Source organism: Mauremys mutica, chromosome 5, assembly GCF_020497125.1.
Source record: "Mauremys mutica isolate MM-2020 ecotype Southern chromosome 5, ASM2049712v1, whole genome shotgun sequence".
Taxonomy (NCBI): Eukaryota; Metazoa; Chordata; order Testudines; family Geoemydidae; genus Mauremys; species Mauremys mutica.
The window spans coordinates 33,888,984-33,905,767 of NC_059076.1; the positions used below are offsets into that span (position 1 = coordinate 33,888,984).

At 48.1% G+C, this 16,784-nt stretch overlaps 1 protein-coding gene across 2 annotated transcripts in view; it reads right to left on the minus strand.

The window, feature by feature from the left end:
* The window catches only part of MCUB (mitochondrial calcium uniporter dominant negative subunit beta), an 87,591-nt gene extending 71,665 nt beyond the window's left edge, over nucleotides 1-15,926 (minus strand). The window contains exon 1 of one of the 2 annotated variants that reach the window (XM_045019320.1): nucleotides 15,859-15,926. In XM_045019320.1, the coding sequence (XP_044875255.1) occupies nucleotides 15,859-15,897 (39 nt within the window). In that variant the 5' untranslated portion in view covers nucleotides 15,898-15,926. Of the gene's footprint in view, nucleotides 1-14,748; nucleotides 14,991-15,858 lie in introns of those variants that run through there. The other variant, XM_045019319.1, reaches the window with a different exon arrangement.
* Nucleotides 15,927-16,784: the final 858 nt, after the last annotated feature.

Below are 16,784 nucleotides of genomic sequence, written 5' to 3' on the forward strand. Positions count from 1 at the left end.
GATGATTCATTTCCTTCAGGCTGCTGCATGCACTGTTCTGGGGATGTTGCTTTGATAGAATCCACTATAAAACTTGACAGTGAAGCACAGGGAGAAGGGGAAAGAAAACAAGACTGACAATTTCAAATAGCCCTTTGGATTTAATTTATTTTTTACACATTTGGGGTGTTTGCTCAGGAGCTGATACACAAATGAATTTTAAAATGTGGTATTCATAACACTGGAAGCATTACAGTAATTTGAGACAGCTGGCGAGAAGAGGGAAGGATTGGAAAATTCACTCTGTGGAACCGGTCAACAGCTTACTAGCTGCAGGCATCACAGCATGGGTGATTTTGAGCTTTTTTTTTTTTAAACAGGATGTGAATATTATTGACAACTGAGAAGCAAAACATTTTTTCCTGCTGCCTACAGATAAACAAAACAAAGATTTTCCAACCACCTGCAATTTGCAACCAGCAAGACTCTCCCCTCAGCAACAGGGTTACCTGCGTAGGCCTCTTAGAAAATAAAGTAGAATTGGAACATTCTTTCACAAAAATGTCTGCAACTTCGTTTTGTCTGTTTTCACACTCCAGACATTTTCTGGGGACTGTATATTTCACTGTAGGCTCACAGGAAATCACATTTTCACACTGTGTAAATAGTTGTTCCTCAAACATAAGACCACTTTTTAATAAACCTTCACCAAAAAAGGAAACATTTTGAATTAACAAAATATGAACACACTCAAATTTTGAAAATTTCTACTTTTACACACTCTTATCATACTGACAGCCAACTTGATACTTACAGAGTCTAGATCAGGGGTTCTCAAACCGGGGGTCGCGACCCCTCAGGGGGTCATGAGGTTATTACTTGGAGGAGGGTCACAAGGTGTCAGCCTCCACCCTAAACCCTGCTTTTCCTCCAGCATTAATAAAGGTGTTAATGTATTTTTAATTTATTGGGGAGGGGGCCACACTCAGAGGCTTGCTATGTGAAAGGAGTCACCAGTACAAAAAAGTTTGAGAACCACTGGTCTAGATTATGGTACTTCCCTCCTTATCCACATTCTTGCTGTTACCTGTTACAAAATAAGACCCTGTCTATACTTGGGATATTTGTACCAATGTAGCTTCCTGACTGCAGGCTTCCAGGGTGGATGTATTGCACCTGTGCAAAATGGGGATTGTACTCAAGTGGCTTCCCCTGATTTGAAACCAGCATGGGTGATTTTGAACTGAGTTTTTAAAACAGGATGTGCACAGCTTACCCTGGCTTCAAACCAAGGGAAGCCACATGAATGCAATCCCCATTTTGTACTGATGCAGTATATCCACACTTGTGTATCTGCAACAGTAAGAACATCCCCAGTATAGATGGCCCATAGTTTAGTTATGTCTGCAAATGGCTGGAAGAAGCAACAAATCCCAGGCTTACCGAGATTCAGCATTCATGGTTAAAAAGACTGGGATAATTTGCAAACTGGGATAGTTTGCAAACTCAGGCTTATGTTAGTACCATAGGGTTGCCAATTTTGGTTGGCTGTATTCCTGGAGATTTCCATCACATGACATAATCTTTAATTAAAGATTAATTTTTAATTCCTGGAGACTCCAGGCCAATCCTGGAAGGTTGGTAACCCTAGGAATATTTTCTGGCTCAGTGCTATGTCTCCTCACTATAAATTCCATTCCATGCATCCAATGAAGTGGGGCCATGAAAGCTTATGCACAAATACATTTGTTAGTCTCTAAGATGCCACAAGTACTCCTGTTCTTTTTGCGGATACAGACTAACACGGCTGCTACTCTGAAACATGCCAATGTAGTGACTGTTTGGAAATTTGAATTGAAATTGAAACATTAATATACACTTTAAAAGCATATACAGTGTATGATAAAATACGTGTATCTGAAAGTATAATAGATTTGAAAAGTATGAACATAGACTAGCTTCCTTATACAGCTGTTGTTTTTTATGACAATGTCAGTGCATTCATTTCGGTGATGTTGGCCAACCTAATAATTTCAAATGATGATTTGTAAGCAAAGTCTAAATGAGCTCTCCCTGACAGCTAGTGATGAGCTGGGGGCTGGGGGGAAAGGCTTCAGGACCAGATTGTATTTACATTCACACCTAATCTACCTAGGTATCCAGCAAACAGAGCTGTGCTGCCCAAGTGATAGATTTCGGCTGGGGTTGGGTTACAAATCACTTGAATGTGGGGGCTGGGCGTGGGGGAATGAAATGTTGTTGTTGTTATTGTATGAGTAAAGGGCAGTAGAACTGTACTTAGCCTGTGCTGATTGAGGGCATCACGAGAGAGGGTGGGGACCTGTCCCTCTCCACTGTTTAAAGACAGAGCTGATTAGGCTCCATAGATAGTCTTTTGTTCTGTTAAGTGACCACAGCAGCTGAAATCACTGATAATCAGGTCTAAGTGCTTAGTCCTGCTGTGGGGACAGTTTTCCTGTGGGGACAGTGTTTCTGTGGAAGAGACAGCCCAGACTGCACTAGCAGGGAGGTTCCCCCACTGAGAGCTCAGCTGAAATCACTGAGAGCTGGGTGGAACCTCAAGAGACCAACTCACAGAGGTCACAGTGGCAGGTGGCAGCAGAAGGTGACTGCGCAGGGCCATTGGCAACAGAGTGGTGGAGTGAACGGTGGCACAATGAACAGCTGTGGCCAGTGCGAACAGTGAGCAGCTGGAGGAACGAGCAAGGTGCCTTCTTGCCCCCCACCTGGAAGGTGTACTCACATGAAAGCACCTCTGAACTCTGAGTCTCCACTGACCAAAGACACCACCGGTGAGTGGGGTGCGATGGAGGGAAAAGTGAGGGGCATGTTAAAGAAACATTTGTTTGTTGGACTATATTTTAGTCACTTTGCTCCAGAATGCTAGATTTGTGACTGGGAATGGAAACTTACCTAAATACGTTTCCTAGTAGGCCAAGATTTTTAAAATGCATTACTTGCCAAGGTTATCTCACATTGTTGCTATCTTGAGAGGTCATTATGTTGGGGAGTTTCTGTACTAAACATTTTTATTATTATAATTAATTTTTACATAAGAATGGTCATACTGGGTCAGACCAATGGTCCATATAGCCCAGTATCCTGTCTTCCAACAGTGGTCAAGGCCAGGTGCCCCAGGGGGAATGAACAGAACAGGGAATCATCAAGTGATCCATCCCCTGTTGCCCATTCCCAGCTTCTGGCAAACAGGCTAGAGACACTCAGAGCATTGTGTTGCATCCCTCCCCATCCTGGCTAATAGCCATTGATGGTCCTATTCTCCAGGAATTTATCTAGTTCTTTTTAAAATCCTGTTATAGTTTTGGTCTTCACAGCATCCCCTGGCAAAAAGTTCCACATGTTGACTTTATGTTGCGAGAGAAGTACTTCCTTTAAAAAAAAAAAACAAAAAAAACCCTGCTGCCTATTAATTTCATTGGGTGACTGATAGTTCTTGTGTTATGTGAAGGATTAAATAACATTTCCCTATTCACTTTCTTCACACCAGTCAAGATTTTATAGACCTCTATCATATCCCCCCTTAGTCATCTCTTTTCCAAGCTGAAAATTCCCAGTCATTTTAATTTCTCCTCCTGCTACCCCTAATCATTTTAGTTGCCCATCTCTGTACCTTTTCCATTTCCAATATATCTTTTTTGGGATGGAGTGACCAGATCTGCACACAGTATTCAAGGTGTACAAGTACCATGGATTTATATAGAGGCAATATGATATTTTCTGTCTTATTATCTATTCCTTTCTTAAAAAAGCAAAGGTTTCAGAGTAGCAGCCGTGCTAGTCTGTATCCACAAAAAGGAGTACTTCTAGCACCTTAGAGACTAACAAATTTATTTGAGCATAAGCTTTCGTGGGCTACATCCGATGAAGTGGACTGTAGCCCACGAAAGCTTATGCTCAAATAAATTTGTTAGTCTCTAAGGTGCCACAAGTACTCCTGTTCTTTTTAAAAAAGCAAACAGAATGTTGGGAATCATTGACTGCCGCTGCACATTGAGTGGATGTTTTCAGAGAACTATCCACACTGACTCCAAGATCTCTTACTTGAGTGTTAGCAGCTAATTCAGACTCCTTCATTTTGTATGTATAGTTGAGATTGTTTTCCAGGGTGCATTACTTTGCATTTATCAACATTGAATTTTGATTTGAATGTTTGAAACTGCCATTTTGTTGCCCAGTCACCAGGTTTTGTGAGATCCCTTTGTAACTCTTCGCAGTCTGCCTGGGACTTAACTATCTTGAATAGTTTTGTATCATCTGCAAATTTTGCCACCTCACTGTTTACCCATTTTCCCAGATCATTTATGAATATGTTGAACAGTAATGGTCCCAGTACCGACCCCTCAGGGATACCACTATTTATCAGTTTTCAGAATGGAGAGAGATAATTTATTCCTACCTTTTGTTTCCCATCTTTTAACCAGTTACTGATCCATGAGAGGACTCTTATCCCATGATGGCTTACTTATCAAAGTCAATTTAAATTACTTTTTTTTTAATTTATATTTTTTTAGAAATCTAGACCTGTTATGTGTTTTGGTGTAACTTGCATTATTCTTATGTTAAATTTGCATCATCCTAACAAAACATTTACTTTATTCATATCTACTTTATATATCTCATTGGTCCTGACACCACCCTGTAAATTCGAACACCCCCCCTAATTTCAATTCCTGGGGAAACCACTGATAAGCATTAGTCAGAAGGCTTAGTAATTACTCAAAACTGGATTCCTGTGAACAGCAACATCAGCAGATTAGTTCATTTTGTCTGAAAACCACTCAGTTGGAATGCTGACAATTAGAGACACTGCTTTCTGAGAGAACAACAACAGACATGATTCCCTGCTTTTACAAACTATATCCAGTTGTCCTTTTAGGCATTACACTATGGTTCATGTGGTGCCAAATCATTTGGCTGATTTGTTAACCAAAAAGTCACACTGTTTATTTACAAATTCTAGCTATCTTAAATAATTATATGGCCTTATCACCATAGTATCTGAGTGCCCCAAATAATACATGTATCTGCCCAATCCTTCTGTGAAGTGGGAAGTACTGTCATACTCATTTTACAGATAAGGAAATTAAGGCACAGAAAGACTAAGAGACTTGCCCAAGGTAATACAAAGTTTGTGGCAGAGCAGAGAACTGAACTCTGTCCTCCTAAGCACTGGGCAAGTGCCATAACCACTGGATAATCCTTCCTCTCTAGAGCCAGGATCCAAATATTTCTTTTTAAAAAAAAAGAAATACACAGGACAATGGCATCCCACGGATATACCACCACAGATGGAGAAATGGTAACTGAAAAGGTGAGTTAAAAAATTAATAATTACAGTCAAAGTCACTTAATCAGGAAAGCATTTCCCTGGGACAACACTCAGGGCTTGTCTGCACTCACAGCACTATACTTCAGTGAGAGGCGGTAGCTAAGTCAAAAGGGGTTAGGTCGGAATAACTGTGTTACTCAGGAGACTGTGGATTTTTCACACCCCTGAGTGACACAGTTATACCTGCCTAATTTCCTAACATACATCAGGCCTTAGGGAAGTTTTCTTTGTGTTAAATTGAATGAGCCTTGAGTCACTTTTACCAGACAATCAAAATTGCTCAGGTTGATTTGTTGGGACAATTTTTCAATGCAAGTACCCCGTGAATTACTACAAGAGGCATATATGATGGTTATGGAAACAAATGCTTCAGCTGAATGAACTGTGCTGCAGACCCACAACTTGTGGTTTAGCACTAAACAAACTATCAAACAAATGCTGTAAACACATTTACCTTTCTTGATGATAATATTTTAGATTTTTAGAGGGAAAATTGTAAAAGACAGTTGGCTTGTTACTTGTACGCCCTGTTTATTTTTCAATAATTATGCAGTTAGGGAAGTCAGTTTCACTTTTGTTATAATCACTTTTACTTTCAGGTTCAGGTTCTTAGTGCTACAGTGGTTTGGCTTCCAAACAAGGCATGGAAATGTCTGTTTAATTAAAAAAAAAATCACCTTTAAATTATAACCTAATGACATAATCTGTCACTGAACTCATGAGATAAAATCCTGGCTGCACTGCCTTTAACATGGGCTAAGCCAATAGAGTTTAAGCATAGCAAGCAGCCTAGTCTTTAATTCCACTTCTTCAGTATGTGTTGGAGTTATGTGCTGCTCTAACAACACTAGATTTTCAAAACATAGACAAAGCAAGTTGTACTTTTAATATGTGTTAGCTAGTCAAGGTAAACTCTGGGAAGGAAAAGGAAAAAGGAAAAGCTCCTTCCCAGGGTTTAACTCCACCAGCACACATTAGCAAATACACCTTCCTTCGGAGTGAAGACATGACCACAGACCATACTGCTTTCCTGTACCTCATTACGGACTGTCATCCATTTTAGTCCCAGTTTAATTGACATTCCACCCAAAGCCAGTGTCCACTCTGTTCATTACTTTCAACTGACTTTATGAACACTGCATCAGGAAAATTCAGTTAAGGGAAACTTTGCATATGTTAAATAAATGAACCAAACATAATTTTTACACTTCCTCTATGAATTTGTGTCTGTCATGTGTCCCAGTCACACATTTTGTCCTTGAATAGGTTGAGAGTTTAGCGCCAACATTTTGCTAAGCTTCATCAGAGCAACCTTTTTAAAAGAATTGGATGGACTCTTTAATAGTCAAAATTTAAAAACATCCTGACAGTGGAACTTGTCAACTACATGCGTCTCCTTTTTCCAAATTATTAGTACACAGTCACATAGTTACAGGGCCGCCCAGAGGATTCAGGGGGCCTGGGGCAAAGCGGGGGAGCTGCGGCGCTTGTACTCACCCGGCAGCGGTCTGGGTCTTCGGTGGCATTTCGGCGGTGGGGGGCCCTTCAGTCGCACTGCGTCTTTGGCAGCACTGAAGGGCCCCCCGACACCAAAATGCCACCGAAGACCCAGAGCGTCTGAAGGGCCCCCCACCGCTGAAATGCCGCCAAAGACCTGGACCGCTGCTGGGCCAGGGCTCGCAGGCAAATTGCCCCGCTTGCCCCCCCGCCAGGCAGCCCTGCATAGTTACCTCAGGCCATGTTGTCCACAGAACTGTATATTTCAACAGACCTTTCTTTTAAAAATAGCATTTTTGACCCTTTTTGCACAGACAGTGGCTTGGGTTTTTAAAAAAAGATTTCTTAAAGGGATACTAACTTAAAATACTTGAGACAGAAGAGTGATTTTTTTTAATTTACTCATTTTAAAGGTAACATTTAAGGTTACTAGAAGTGAAAGTAATTACGAACTACAAATTGCTAGCCTTCAGTTTGTTTATGCATTCAGTGCATTTAACAGCACTTTGTGCATAGACCATTTCACTATTTCCCTGTTGAGATAGTCCGTTTCAACGGTTTTTGTGTGGGTTTTCCCACACATGACAAAGAAAAGCCATTTTAAAATAACCACTTGAATGCACATAAATTGACAGGGGGACTCGGGAATAGGTGTGGTACCTAAACACTATACTTTTTTGGGAGGGGTGGGGATTTAATTAACTAATTTTTACAAGTTTAATGCCCTTTGAGAATAAGGCAATGGGGCACCACAGCCCTCAAAAGGGCAACCCACATGGATTTCCCCAACAGCTTCAGGAGTAAAAGAGAAAGAAAAGAGGGGATACCTAGAATGCTACTACCTTAGGGCAGGGCAATCAGGAGCAGCCGTCACATCATGTAACTGGACATGGCATTTCCTAGCTACTAGTTCACCTCAAATAGAAGAAAAATGAAATCCACAATACAGATACCTTCATAAATCTGGATCCATCAATGTCCTTTCGTGTTCATTGTAGGGTTCAAAGGCTCTTCTCTCTCCCTTGTCTCCATTAACCTTTCTAACCTCAAAGCCTCATTCTACTACAGCCATCAGTTCCCTGGTGAAGAGCTGGACTCCCTTCAAAGCCTGTCAGCAGCACTCAGATATCCATATAGTCACTTGGGGCTGGGGGTGATACCTTCGCAACTGTCCTCACCCAGAAAGCAGCAGCCCCAAACCTGATCTCCCACACACCACTGCTACCATTAGGCCTTGTCTACACTACAAGACTATTTCGAATCTACTTAAGTCGAATTTGTGGATTCGACCTTATGAAGTCGAATTTGTGTATCCACAGTAAATACACTAATTCGAATTTCTGAGTCCACAGTAACGGGGCTGGCGTCGACTTTGGAAGCGGTGCACTGTGGGAAGCTATCCCACAGTTCCCGCAGTCCCCACTGCCCATTGGAATGCTGGGTAGAGCCCCCAATGCCTGCTGGGGGGGGAAATGTGTCGAGGGTGGTTTTGGGTAACTGTCATCATTGAACCGTCAATCACGCCCTCCCTCCCTGAAAGCTCCGGCGGGAAATCTGTTCGCGCCCTTCTCTTGTCAGTTACAGCGCGTACGCCACAGCACTGCGAGCATGGAGCCCGCTCCGATCATTGCTGCACTTATGGCCGCTGTCAACTCCTCGCACCTTATCGTCCACCTCTTCCACAGTCAGCTGCTGAGAAATCGGGCGAGGAGGCTCCGTCAGCGCGGTGAGGACAGGAAGTCACAGAGTGGCGCAGACCTCTCACAAAGCAGGGTACGCCGCGCCGTGGAGATCATGGTGGCAATGGGTCAAGTTCATGGTGTGGAACGGCGATTCTGGGCCCGGGAAACAAGCACGGACTGGTGGGACCGCATAGTGCTGCAGGTCTGGGATGAATCACAGTGGCTGCGAAACTCCAGGATGCGTAAGGGCACTTTCCTTGAACTCTGTGACTTGCTGTCCCCTGCCCTGAAGCGCCAGGACACCCGGATGCGAGCAGACCTGAGTGTGCAGAAGCAAGTGGCCATAGCCCTCTGGAAACTTGCAACGCCAGACAGCTACCGGTCAGTAGCGAACCACTTTGGCGTGGGCAAATCTACCGTGGGGGTTGCTGTGATTGAAGTAGCCCACGCAATCGTTGAGCAACTTCTCTCAAAGGTAGTGACTCTGGGAAACGTCCAGGACATCATAGATGGCTTCGCCGCGATGGGATTCCCAAACTGCGGTGGGGCTATAGATGGGACTCACATCCCTATCCTGGCACCAGCCCACCAGGCCAGCGAGTACATTAACCGAAAGGGCTACTTTTCTATGGTGCTGCAAGCACTGGTAGACCATAGGGGACGTTTTACCAACATCTTCGTTGGGTGGGCGGGCAAGGTTCATGACGCGCGTGTGTTCAGGAACTCTGGTCTGTTTAGACGCCTCCAGGCAGGTACTTTCTTCCCGGACCACAAAGTAATGGTTGGGGATGTGCAGATGCCTACAATGATCCTCGGGTACCCAGCCTACCCGCTAATGCCCTGGCTCATGAAGCCCTATACAGGCGCCTTGGACAGAGAGAAGGAACTCTTCAACTACCGGCTGAGCAAGTGCAGAATGGTGGTGGAGTGTGCTTTCGGACGTCTCAAGGGGAGATGGCGGAGCTTACTGACTCGCTCGGACATCAGCGAAAAGAATATCCCCGTAGTTATTGCTGCTTGCTGTGTGCTCCACAATCTCTGTGAGAGCAAGGGCGAGACCTTTTTGTCCGGATGGGAGGTTGAGGCAAATCGCCTGGCTGCAGTTTACGCTCAGCCAGACACCCGTGCCGAGAGAATATCCCAGCGGGAAGCGCTGTGTATCCGGGAGACTTTGAAAGCTAGTTTCCTCGGAGAGCAGGGTAACCTATGACTCTCCACTTGCTTTCAAGAGAAACTGACCCTGGGCCTGTGTCTGTATGTGTCGATTTCGATCTGCGGTTACATACCCCGTTCTCCAAGTTTCCCCCACTTCCAAAGCACATTTTAAATCAAATTAATTGTTACACTCATTATTAATAAATCTTTGTTTTACTTTGCATTTCTGTTCAGTTGCTGAAACATGGACGCATACTGTGCTGGGCACGATGTGCACTGATGTACAGACCGCTTGTTCCATAGAGGAATGACATCCTCGTGCTCCTACATAGGTCTCTGGGGTGGGGGACGGTTGCAAGTGGTTGTGCATCAAGGGGAGGGATTGCAGGAAGGGGTGGGTTTGCAGGAAGGGGCGAGTGGTGCCTTCTTTGGATAGGGGTTTGGATGACGGCAGTGGGCTGCGGGTTTGGGCGTAGGAAGGGGTGAGGGGTGTGGGGGAAGGGTGAGTATCTGTCCGTGGATGAGGGCTCTTGCTGGGGCTCAGGGCAGCGGAGAGGCTCGTTGCTACGGTGGAAGTGCATGGTAAGGGCAGCGTGCCTTAACATTAAGGGGGTGGCAGGCGCTAGGACCCTGGACAAGCATACACATCACAGAATGACACGGGGCAGCATACACCACACAGAGTGACCCTGGTGCCTACTGACTGCAGTGTGTGTGTGCCCTGCAGTTGATCATGCCCCAAGTCTGTACCCTGGTAATGTAGGCTATATCATGCAATTATAAATCCCCTCCCCCCCCCCATACAAAAAAAAATCCTCTGACACGAAAGACGTGACCGAAACAGTGAATAACAGCAAACAGCTTTTAATAATCTAATACACAGTGGGGGGATGAAACTTGGATTTGGGACTGGGTGAGCCTGTAAGGGAAGCACTTCTACAAATGTATAGCGTGAGAGGTGTGTGGTACATTAGCGCTATGCAGTGGTGCAGTGACAGTTCTCACGGCCCCTACCGCCCCTCCGTCTTGTACTTTTGGGTGAGGGGGGGGGGCAGGACTTCTTGGCGGGGGAGGGCGGTTGCAGATACACTGCAGGGGGGCTCTGTCCTCCTGCCTGCGGTCCTGCAGAACATCAACAAGGCGCCGGAGCGTGTCCGTTTGCTCCCTCATTAGCCCAAGCAGCGTTTGAGTCGCCTGCTGGTCTTCCTGCCGCCACCTATCCTCCCGTTCGATGTGTGTGCGATGCTGTTGACATAGGGTCTCCCTCCACTGTGTCTGCTCTGCCGCCTCGGCTCTGGAGCAGGCCATCAGTTCCGCGAACATCTCGTCCCGAGTCTTTTTCTTTCGCCGCCTAATCTGCGCCAGCCTCTGCGAGGGGGATGCCGGGGCAGTCCGGGAAAGAGCCGAAGCTGTGTGATGGAAAAAGTAACTGATTTCCTTGAACAGATACATGTTTGCGAACAGTGAACACAGTCTAGTCAGTTTCTCTGAACAAGACCATACAGGGCAACAAGTCTCACGAGATCTCGGGCCAAGTTCGAGATTTCGGAATACGCTCTCATTGGCTGCGGCATTGCACAGGAGAGCGGACAAGTGGGGAGAGACAGCTGAATCCGTCTAGCAGACAGTCCTGGTAAGCCTTACAGTACATTCTGCTTATCAGTTAATGGATAGCTGTGCCCTCCCGCTAAAGGCAATCTGGAAATCATATACTCTGACCCTTTTCCAGCCACTCCCACCAGTGCACGGGAAAGATCAATGTATGCTTTTCCTATGTGGCCTACAACACGTGGCTGTTAAGCGAGGGTCATTGTTATGCAAAGTAAAAGTCAACCATTCACAACAGTAACAATACACTAATTGCCCTAATTAGATGCAGCATTTCATGAACGAGATCACCCTGATGCGGGTCCCTCGGAGTCACAAAGAGCGGATGCTAAGGGAAGCCCTGCAGAGACCAGGACCATATGCGGCCATGCTTGTGGAGGCGATGATTCCCATCTACATAAGGATGTCCTGGCGCAGAAGAGTGTGCTTCCACGGAGCACCCAACAAGGCACCTCTCCCCAGGAACCTCCTGCGGAGGCTTTTCGAGGACCTAAATGAGACCTTTCTTGAATTGTCCCTGGAGGATTATTGTTCAATCCCTATATGTGTGGACCTACTTTTCATATAGTTTTTCATTGAAAATTTTATATATAGTATTTCTATTTTTTTATACCTGTTTTATAAAAAATAAATGTTTACATGTTTCTAGCACTTACCGCCTGATCCTTCCCCTGATTCAGAGTCCGGGTTAACGGCCGGGGAGGGTTGGTAGGGGATCTCTGTGAGGGTGATGAAGAGATCCTGGCTGTCAGGGAAAGCGGTTTTGTGTTCGCTGTCGCCTGCGCCGTCCTCCACAGACCCTTCCTCATCTTCCCCATCGGCGAACATCGAGGAGGAACTGTCCAGGTTCACTATGCCATCCACTGAGTCCACGGTCACTGGTGGGGCAGTGGTGGCAGACCCACCTAGAATGGCATGCAGTGCCTCGTTGAAGCGGCATGTCTGGGGCTGGGCTCCGGAGCGTCCGTTTGCCGCTCTGACTTTTTGGTAGCCTTGTCTCAGGTCCTTGATTTTCACGCGGCACTGCATTGCATCCCGGCTGTATCCTTTCTCTATCATTGCTTTGGAGACCTTCTCGAAGGTCTTTGCATTCCGCTTGCTGGAGCGCAGCTCCGACAGCACAGACTCCTCGCCCCACACACCGATCAGATCCAGGACTTCCCGGTCTGTCCATGCTGGGGACCTCTTTCTATTCTTGGATTGGCCGGACTCCTCTGCTGGAGAGCTCTGCATCGTTGCAGGTGCTGCGGAGCTCGCCCCGATGTCCAGCCAGGACGTCAGATTCAAAGTGCCCAGACAGGAAAATGAATTCAAATTTTCCCGGGTCATTTCCTGTGTGGCTGGTCAGAGAATCCAAGCTCCGACTGCTGTCCAGAGCGTCAGAGTGGTGCACTGTGGGATAGCTCCCGGAGCTACTAAGTTCGATTTGCATCCACACCTAGCCTAATTCGAGCTAGCCATGTCGAATTTAGCGTTACTCCACCTGTCGGGGTGGAGTACCAAATTCGAACTAAAGAGCCCTCTAGTTCGAATTAAATGGCTTCCTGGTGTGGACGGTTGAGCGGTTAGTTCGAATTAACGCTGCTAAATTCGAATTAAAGTCCTAGTGTAGACCAGGCCTTAGTGTTTATATTACAGCAGCTCCTAGATACCCCAGTGAAGACAGAGCTCACTATGCTAGGTACTATATAAACACTTGCATGAGATGGCCCCTACACCAAAGAACTACTGACAGCCTAAATAGGCAATGTAAACAGTAGTAGACAAAGAACACAAAAGCAAAACATAAAAAGGTAAATAAGTAGCAAGTTATATGCTTCTGTTTATTAGTTTCCCCAATACTATTCCCCTATCCCTATAAACAGGTGCCCCCTGCCTCATCACTACTGATCCAAAAAGCTTTTCTTTCAACCTGCACATCACAGAGAAATAGCCTGCTTCCCAAGACAAAGTAAGCAGGGTGGGAATGCTGACATTCCAGATGCTGCAGTTAGATCCTCACAGCAGGACCCTTGCATCGATAAATAGGTCAGGCTGCAGCATTCAAACCTAGACTACCAGGTCACCCTGCTCAATCTTTTAGCCGTTCTCACTCCACCTTTAAAACAATACAAGTCTAATTTGAATACAGAAAATACAAATGACAATATTTGAGTTAAAGCTGCATTGTCAGCATGGCTGACCTATATATTTTGTGTGTAAAAAAGGAAAAAAATATTTTTAAGCCCAATATTGAGAAATACCTTCAAGATTTTACAATATTATTAACGCTCCCCCTGCAGTGCTGAAAGTGCAGTTATTTCTGAATTATCTTGGTGTTTATGAGCCAGAAATTGTTCAGTTTCTGTTCATAATCCTTACCAAGTGACTGCAATTTCCACAAACAATGTAGTTTTATTGTGCACGCTGGCTTTAGGTTGAAATAGTAAACATAAATGGTGAGAATTAAATATGATGGTAATAAACTTCAGTTTCAGTAATCTACTGGGTTGTTACTAATAATTACAACAACAAAAAAAACCTTAAAATGCTAAACCTGCCAATATCCTTTTAAGAACCACGGTCAGGCCATTTTAACCTTAAGATTTCTTGGCATTTACTGATTTATAAAACTGGAGTTAGAGGATTTCTTGTTTAAGTTCAGACTTTCCTCTTCTTCAGCATTCTCCTTACCACACCCCTCTCTCCAAAGATATTTATCAACAGACATATAACACAGTTGTGCTAAATCATACAGTTTGCACTGATGATTCATCATCAACCTATCAGGGAGCAGGGCAACAACCCTGGAGGAAGTGGAAAAATTATAAAGACAGCGCTGATGGGCAGGTTCCTGACTTGAGCTTTTAAAACAAGGCAGATTTTCCTCCTCTGGCAGACTCGGAGCACAATCCACCTCGCTTGAGCCTGTTTGAGTTCCCTTCCCCTCCACCGAAGAGCAGCGCGCTCCGGGGAAGGCAGCGCTCCCCTTAGCAAAGCCAGGGACGCTGCCAGATGCCTGGGCTCCAGGTGCGCCGCCCCGCGCCGGGCTCCTGTCAGAAGCAGCTGCTCTCCGCTCTCCCGCTGGCGGGGCGCTGAGTCACCTACAGCCCCAGGTGTTTCACTGGCCTCTGCCCCGCCCGGGGCCCCAGCAGCGCCCCACACAAAGCGGGGCGCGCAGAGCCGGCGCTGACCTCCCTCCCAGCCCGGGGCTGGGGCTGCAGCTGGCGGCGGGGAACTTTCTGCCGCCCCCCGTGCCCGGGGGCTGGTGTCCGCGCCGGGGGGAGGGGGGTGCAGGGGGTCACAGCCCCCCCCCCAAAGTGCTGCTCCCGCGCGCCCTGCCCCGGCCCAGCAGCGCGGCGAGGGGCACGAGCAGCCGCGGGAGCCCGGCCGGCCGGGGGCGGCAGCGGAGGGAGGCGCCGCCCGAGCGCTGAAGTTGCCCCATGGAAACTTTCCCCGCGCCGCGCCGCGCCTCACCTGGGGAGCCGGCAGGGAGCGGCCGCTTCTGGCGGCGGCGGCGGCGGCCAGGGGCTGCCGCCATCTCCCCCTGGCGCTCCGGAGCAGCTGCCCTGCCCGCGGCAGCATCCTCCGCCCGCCGCCCTAGGGCAGGCTCGCGAGGCGCGGCGGCGGCGGCGGCTGCACCCGGCGGCGTCCCGCAGCCCGGCCCCGCCGCTGAGACTCGGCGGCTCCGCTGGCTCCTGCCGCGGAAGGGGCGGCGAGTTAAAGGCGAGGGCGCTGCCTCCGGCTCCCGGGTTTTCGTTCGGCCGACAGAAAGCAAGTCCCCGAGCGGCCGGGGTGGGGCAAGGGGAGCGGCTGCGGGCGGCCCCCCGGCACCGAGCCCCGGCGCAAAACTCTCCCTCCGCACAGGCAGCCTGACGGGGGGAAGGGGGGGCGGGTCTCACAACACGTTTTTTGGTGGCCTCCGAGTGCGGCCACTAACTCTGGCTGGTGGCCGCACGGACAGTTTTTTCCTAAAATTCTTGATTCACTTTAGGAAAAATAAATAAAAATGTCCTTCTCCACATCCACATCCCTGCCAGTTAGGTATGGGGTGGGGGGGGGGGCGGGGGGAGGTTGCAGAATCAATAATCAAAATAATGCTGTGAAAAGCAATATTTGCATGTTTGTTAATATAACTTTTTGCAGCAAGCCCCAGGACAAATTAAGCCCTGGAGTGGGGGTGGTTGGGGGAAGGGGGGAATCAGCAGGGGCCAGGGGAGGTAGCAGGGACCAGGCGCGATGGGGGTGGGTGGTGAGTCCTGTGACCAGAGCCAGGGGGCTGCAGTGTGTGGCTGGGGGTCAGTGGCAGTGGCCAGAGCCCCGGGGCAGGTACCATGCAGCCAGGGCCAGGAGCTGCACACCCAGGGGCCCTGGCTCAGTGCCAGCACCCGCTGGAGCCCGGGTCGGCACCCGAGGCTGGGGTTGGGAGTCCAGCACCTGGGGGTTGGAATGGGTGGCCAGGGGTTGGCACCGCCTGGCGAGAGCCAGGAATTGGAGCCCGCTGCCATGTGGCCAGGAGTTGGAGCCTGAAGCTCCGTGGGCCTGGCCACAGGCTGAGGTTGCATGGCCGGAGCTGGGGGTCAGTACCTGAAACATCATGGCTGGAGCTGATGCCCAAAACCCCATGGCTGGAGGCCTGGTCTGTGCAGCTCCTAAGTCCCACCACCTGAGCCCACTGCCCAACAACCCTAGGGTGGAAGCTTGAGCCAGGCCCCTCTGCCCCCTGTAGGTCGAGAACTCACCTTGCTCCTTCAGCATTGTGCCCCGCCTGTCTCCAGAGGCGGTGCAGGGTGGCACATCCCTGAGCACAAAGAAGGGTGGGAGAGGGGCTGATACTTCTCCCTTCCCCCCCCGTCCCCACCCCGTCCTATGGCCGCATTTGAGAAATGCTGAGAACTGGGGGAACAGGCTGCACAAGCCCTCGGGGCAGAGACTGCGCAGCCTGCCTGCAGAGGCCTGCCCTGCCCACACCCAGCACTCACTGGCCTGCGTCTGCACATTTCCCAGGCTCTTTGTCGAGGCACAAGCTGTGCGTGCCTCAGGAGACCCCTCCCTGACTTTCGGAGCCCCTCTCCCTCCCTGCTATTGTCACCGTGCACAGTCCGCCTGGCTGGCTGCGGGGGGAAGAGAGGAGCGCGCTGGCAAGGAGGAGGGGCTGAATGACATTGTTAGATTAACAGCAGGGCAATTTCTGCTGGGGATTGTTTGAGGATCTAGTTCAGGAAAAGGTTGATGTATGGCAGGTATGGGCTCCAGTTGGGTGGATCCGCCACAATACATTTTCAGTAAATGAAGAGATCACCAGAAAGGAAGAAGTGGCACTTGAAAAGAGCAGCTATTTAGCTCCATCCAAACTAAAAATGAAAACAAGTCCTTATCACCCAGCCAAGTGTTTTCTTAGGGTGGATGCTGACCTGGAAGCACTTGTGTAGAAAAGCATCACCACCTCATGTGGGCACATTCCCCCCACCCACTTCTCTTGCAGCTATTGGCAGGATGTTAAAATAAACAGC